General features: G+C 39.5%; 1 protein-coding gene across 4 annotated transcripts in view; it reads left to right on the top strand.

Annotated features, from left to right (window-relative positions):
• The window catches only part of esr2b (estrogen receptor 2b), a 148905-nt gene extending 142876 nt beyond the window's left edge, over positions 1-6029 (top strand). For 3 of the 4 annotated variants that reach the window (XM_008398651.2, XM_008398650.2, XM_008398649.2), the window contains 3 exons: positions 2737-2920; positions 3730-4053; positions 5287-6029. In XM_008398651.2, coding sequence (XP_008396873.1) covers positions 2737-2920; positions 3730-4053; positions 5287-5404 — 626 coding nt within the window. In that variant the 3' untranslated portion in view covers positions 5405-6029. The remainder of the gene's footprint in view (positions 1-2736; positions 2921-3729; positions 4054-5286) is intronic. The other variant, XM_017302625.1, reaches the window with a different exon arrangement.
• Positions 6030-6380: the final 351 nt, after the last annotated feature.

Genomic DNA, 6380 nt, shown 5'->3' with positions numbered 1-6380 from the left:
CTGAGGTCGGAGATGAGCATGACGTCGATGGGCGAACGAAGTGGGTGGAGTCTTCCAGCTTGAACTTTCGCTAAAGCTCCATTTTACCAAATGTTGTTTTGGAAAAATGTTGTTTTACCCCCAGCATAAGCAAAAGACTTTCTCAGTAGTATCATTTGAAGAAAAGAAGAGTGAAAAGATCAACTGATTATAAATCAGTTGATCATAAATTAGTTGAACTGATCAGGACTTTTAGCAGTCTGTTAGTATTGTGCAACGATAGATTGGTTTGACTAGAAATAACTATTAATATGTGCTAAAGGCAATTAGTAACAAAGTTAATAATTTTAAAGAAATTATTAAATTATTAAGAAGTTATTATCACCTGATTATTGGGAAATAGCAGCCGAACAACTTTCAGTCTCTGTCAACTATTGTTTTATAAATATTGCATGATAAGATGTGGTATGAACATTGAATGAAAAGGGGAACTTGTGAACTGCACTCAAACAGTGAGCTCTGCACACATGTCTGTAACAAACAACTTTTCTTCAAAATATGAACATTTATTAAGAAAATACTTCAAATTCCAGCTAAAAAACTTTAACCAGGAATCTCAYGTAGTTAGGTGAGTAACAGCACTAACAAAGAAAATAAWAAGATTAAGAAAGACTAATAAATTGTGGAGGGAAAAACATAAAAAGGAACCAATAAACTGAAACCAATAACTAAAAATGCAATAATATCACAGTTCAATGTGATTGCTATTTAGCAAAAATCATCACAAGTACTGAGGTTTGTTTTGATGAACTGGAATGAGGCCAAATTAGCTCTGAAAGCTAACAAAGAACAACATTTGGTGTACAAACAACCTGTTAACAGTGCAAAGCATAAGGGAAAATGAAATATTCTTTTAATAAGATAATTTGCTAAATTAGCTTATTGAAAGAATATTTTACTTTCCCTCCCCATTTAACAACAAAGAAAATGGTGGCTGTGGCATTATTTAATCACCACAAGGAACAACAATCATAAAATGATGGCGACCAGGGTGGGTCACTGGCTCAATCCACTCTCCGGCCATCTCTGCCCTTGTGTCCTTGAGCAAGATACTTCACCGCCTTGTCTGCTGGGGGAGTCAGGCTACTTTCTAGTAACTTCCCACTATTCACTGTGTGAATGACTGAACGTAGTGTGAGGAGCTTTGGTGTCCTCTGGACTTCATAAAGTATTATACAAGTACAGGTCATGTACCATATGGAAGTCCCATACCGAATTACAATATTGCTGAATAAAATTCAGTATTTTAAGGAGGCTCATTTGCAGCACTATTTAGCAGCATTATAGATTTTAGCAGATTTATAGCTTATCCTCTCGTCCACTTTCTAATTTTTCATCCAGAGTGTTTGTTACAATCAAAAACAGTCTTTGGGTTTGTTGATGAGCCACATTATCAGGATGTGGCTCATCCTGATAATGCAAACCTCACACTTCATGAGGTTGTGAGAAATAGCAGCCGAACAAATAAAGCTGTTATTTTCTACTATTTGGCTGTAATTAAGACTTTTGTTAGTAACTCCGAGGAGGAGCTGCAGATTCCAAGGCTCACCCAGGCATTTTGCACAGCTGAATGTTCCCTAGGAGATTCATTTAATGAGATTAAAAGATTTCTCAAACATAAATAATAAATAAATAAATAGAGGCTGCACAGTGGCGCAGTTGGTAGAGCTGTTGCCTTGCAGCAAGAAGGTTCTGGGTTCGATTCCCGGCCTGGGGTCTTTCTGCATGGAGTTTGCATGTTCTCCCTGTGCATGGTGGGTTTTCTCCGGGTACTCCGGTTTCCTCCCACAGTCCAAAAACATGACTGTCAGGTTAATTGGCCTCTCCAAATTGCCCCTAGGTGTGAGTGTGTGTGTGCATGGTTGTGTGTCCTGTGTGTCTCTGTGTTGCCCTGCGACAGACTGGCGACCTGTCCAGGGTGTACCCCGCCTCTCGCCCGAAACGTTGGCTGGAGATGGGCACCAGCACCCCTCCCGACCCCACTGAGGGAAAAAGGGTGGATAAATAAATAAATAAATAAATAAATAAATAAAAGAGATTACAACCAATATCTAAGAAAATAGAGGTCTCTGTGCTGTATGATATGAAGGGCAGATTGGAGATAGGTCTGTAATTTTAAAGAACTTCTGGGTCAAGAGTGGGTTTTTTTGAAGCGTGATCTGATTATGGCTATCTTTAAGATGGAGTTGTCAACCCTAACCCTAACCCTAACCCTATTGGAGAGAGGGGTTTTTAAGAGAGGTGATCGGAGAACTTAAGGCAGTGATTTGTGATTTTTTTTTTAAGGAGGCTGGGTAAGACTCACAGGTGGAGGGTTTCATCTTTCTCATACATCTCTTCTGATTAAATCAGGTGGAAACTTAGAGGTTTAAAGATGGCAGATGTAGGCGGAGGAGCAGCATGGGCGAAGGGACCAGAGACATGGTCTCCAGCAAAAGAAGACTGTTAACTGTTTCTATGGAAATCAGATAACTATTGTCAAACAGGTCTAGATCTAACAAATCTAGATCTAAATGTGAGGAAATTAAACACTTTGTGAGTCTGGCCTCTCTGTTGTTTGTGTCTGTTACTTTGATGTATGCAACACACACAAATATGAAGCGAGGGGTATCCACACTGGGATATTGCTGCCAAGGACAGTTGTTGAGGTAAAATGTATGCAACATATRTTTTGTTTTTTTTGTTTGTTTTTTTCAGATCTATGTACAAACTCTCCACAGACTACGGAGGAACTAGAGAGCAGAAACAAGCTGCTGCACCTTCTGGACTCAGTCATTGATGCTCTGGTTTGGGCCATTTCCAAACTGGGGCTGTCCACTCAGCAGCAAACTCTTCGCCTTGGCCACCTCACCATGCTGCTCTCCCACATTCGTCATGTCAGGTGCACACATCTGAAAATGACATAAAGAAGAAGCATCCACATTCCAACCACAATCCTTAGTGTATACCACTGAGATTTATGCAACAGACCAACACACAATTGTGCACAATTGGACTTTTTTCACAAAGAGTGTGCCATGTTCATCTGTTTGCACCCATTTATTGTCATGATATCTTAATATAGCATGTTGTAATCCCAATCAGATTTCTGCTGTTTCTTTCCCCTGTTGTCAAGCTCAGCACAGTATAATGCATTCTACCATCCCATTTCCTCAGTTTGGAGTGGGAGTTGATTGATTTTCAAGTATAACCGCTACAAAGCATTTAATGTTTTAATTAATTTCTCCAGTTAGGCAAATTGTAGAATTTTTGATCACTTTCTGGACTCTGTGGTTGTAGTGGGAGGGGAAATGTGTGATCTGATGTCTAACTTGGTTTCTAAGTTTAACGTCAAAATGTTTCACTTACTGGTTTATGTAAGTGATGGCTAAACTCCACCAGCTATTTCTGAGAGCAGAAACAGCTGGCATCACAGCTGGAACACTAACACTAATGTTAGTGTATTTGAGAACACTAGCAATCAACCATTATCATCAACATTGCAGATAGGTCAGGGCAATGGCTATGGAGAAGTTTAAAGCAGGCTTAAGTTCTAAAACAATGATCAAACTTTGAACACCTCTCATGTAATTCATAACACAGAATCCCATTACAATACACTGAAATACACAAATGAAACATGAGACAGTTTCTTTTTAGTTTCAGAGAAGACACATGGCTTTTTCAGATCTTTGCCTTCTCTCTCCACAGCAACAAAGGCATGGACCACTTGTTGACCATGAAGAAGAAGAACTTGGTTCTGGTGTACAACCTTCTCCTGGAAATGCTGGATACCAACACATCTAGCAGCAGCAGTCAAACTGCTGYGTCCTCGCCRACCTCTGAGACCTACTGTAACCCTCCCCCCCCTCCATTTTACCTGCAGGCTGTTTTAGATCAGACCTTCACCGCCAGTCCTAGTACTACTTGTATGGTGCCTCCAGAGGAACCAGTTGAAGACCATATGATAGTTGGATACATGCAGTCTCAAGGCCTCCTGTCTTCTCCAAAAGGATCTCAAATGAAAAGTGAGGAGTAAGTTTCAGAAGTATAGCACTCGTGTCATTCAACATTAATGTAATGTGCTTTCACATAATACTAACATGACATGTTGGATATGCATCAATATTTTTTACATGGGGTAGCCATGGCATCTGTGGTAAGGGTTTGTCCTGTAACTGGGTGGGTTTCTGGTTTGAGCCCCCAAAGTGTCCTTGGGCAAGGCACTTCATCGCTCAGTTCCTCAGTTCTTACCAGCTGGCGGTGGTAAGGGGTGCCAAGGGTAGCTGTGATATAATGTAGCTCATTATGTGAATGACTGAATGTAGAATGTAGGAGTACAACCAGGTCCTATCAGGCTTTCTGGACCTAAAAAAGCACTGTACAAGTACAAGTCATTTACCATTTTTAATATCTTAAAGGGGTAGTACTATGCATGATTGATTGTTTTAGCTTTTCTTCATGTTATAATGTTATTATAACAAGACCATACCTGGATGTTTTTGATATATAAATGTACCCTTGATTATTTCATGTATGTTTGAGACATTCTTTAATCTCTTATGGCAAGAGAAATCTGTACAAAACACTTGTTTTGAACAGATTGGAGGAACTGAGCGCTGCTTTCAAGGACATACGTCCGGTCCGCTTCGGAGCTGCAGTTTCTAAGCTTCTTACTTCTCCTACTTTCCACCCCTCTGCCATCCCCCACTGTCAGCTACTTCAGTCTAGCCAGCAGCAATTTGCAAATACCTGATGGAATAGCATATCAGCTGAGCTCATTATTCTTCTCAGTGCATGCTGGTAAGAACATTGTYAGAGGAGCGATGTTGTGATGACTTCCTGTAGGTGTAGTGTTGGAATGACCTGGACATTATTAAAGAGACTGTGGCCCAATTTAAATATGTTAGATTTTAAAGTCAAATTTGTTTAAAGTAATATTTGATATATAGGGCATTTTTATAACAATTGAAAGTAATATAACTACTACTAGTTACTTGATTGTGCTATGTGGCTGCCCCTTTAAGAACYTTGAATTTGGACATTTGTTTTTTTGCCAAATGGTATGTAGTCCTTAAGATTGAAACTTTCTTTAAAAACCTCCATAACTTGGCCTCATAACTGCATCTAATACTAGCTGTCTCCGATGCTCCTGCATGTGTCATCATGGTTTTGCTTGTTGCTTATCTATTTTCGAGATAAGCTTTGGGTGAGTACCCAGGTTTTATTTGTCAGAACTATAAGTGACCACATACACTTCTCCCACAGCTACACCGCTCCTGAACACTGGTCTATGGATGGAAGGGATGCCAGTTCTTCAGTGGAGCCACCTGGCTACATAATTGCTGATCAAGTAGTCATGGAAACCACCTTGGAAGATAATTAAAAGATCAGAAAAAGAAAACTGACTTTAAAAAGAAGCAAACACAAAAAAGCACCAGGTGCTGTTGTGAAATTTTCTTTTTTTTTTTTTTTTTAGATCTTTCTGGTCATTTTGATTGCTTTGTAGTATTTTTTTGTGATTGTACMCTATGTCAAGTGTTCATAAAAATGTCGTCTAACTTCTACCCAGCAGTTCAATTTGCAGTACTGGTATCCTTTCTCTTCATCTTGATGTAATATTCAGAACACGTCATATCCAAACATCTAGAAAGATTAAGTTTTTGTCATCAGAAGAGATGTTTGGATATGAAAATCTAAAGGTGCATGTAGACCACACAGCTAACATCCATGATTTTCATAAGGACTGTTACTCTGAGGAAAAAGACAGTGTTTTTGTCACTCTGCAGTGAAATTTTCCTCTTGCACTAATGCTACGTCTTGTGTACTTTGGTATCTCATTGGTGCCTCTTCATTCAGTGTTTTTCTACTTTCGTGCAAGTTGTCAGTGGAGCAGGACTATGCTATGTGGCCTTTTACCAAAGTGACTGTTAAAGATTTCTCTGTTTTCTAAGTCTGGACTTAGAAAGTATGGACTTTGACACTGTAGCATTAAAAAATGAAACCTCACAGATTTAATGTTTTCTGAATGATTTGACTAGTAATTATCTACCAGGTCTTCAACATGAGAAAAACCTAGCAAGAAAAGATCTACCCTGTGGACATCCCTCTGGATACAGCTATCTGCAGAGAGTTCGCCGCATGGGCCGGGGTGGTGGTCTGGCCGTCATTTACCGCAGTAATTAAAAATTGTCACATCTGGCTCTTCAGGACTTTTCTTCTTTTGAATGTTTGGCCTTCAATCTCAAAGCCCCTCTCCAGATGAATATTGTATTGCTTTATCGGCCTCCAAAACCACATGTTTCATTTAACTTAGAGATGCATGAACTCCTCACTTCTTTCTGTGCCCGTTCTGTGAAAAA

This window comes from Poecilia reticulata, linkage group LG22 (genome assembly GCF_000633615.1).
Source record: "Poecilia reticulata strain Guanapo linkage group LG22, Guppy_female_1.0+MT, whole genome shotgun sequence".
Lineage (NCBI taxonomy): Eukaryota > Metazoa > Chordata > Actinopteri > Cyprinodontiformes > Poeciliidae > Poecilia > Poecilia reticulata.
This window is presented reverse-complemented; position numbering and strand designations above follow the sequence as displayed.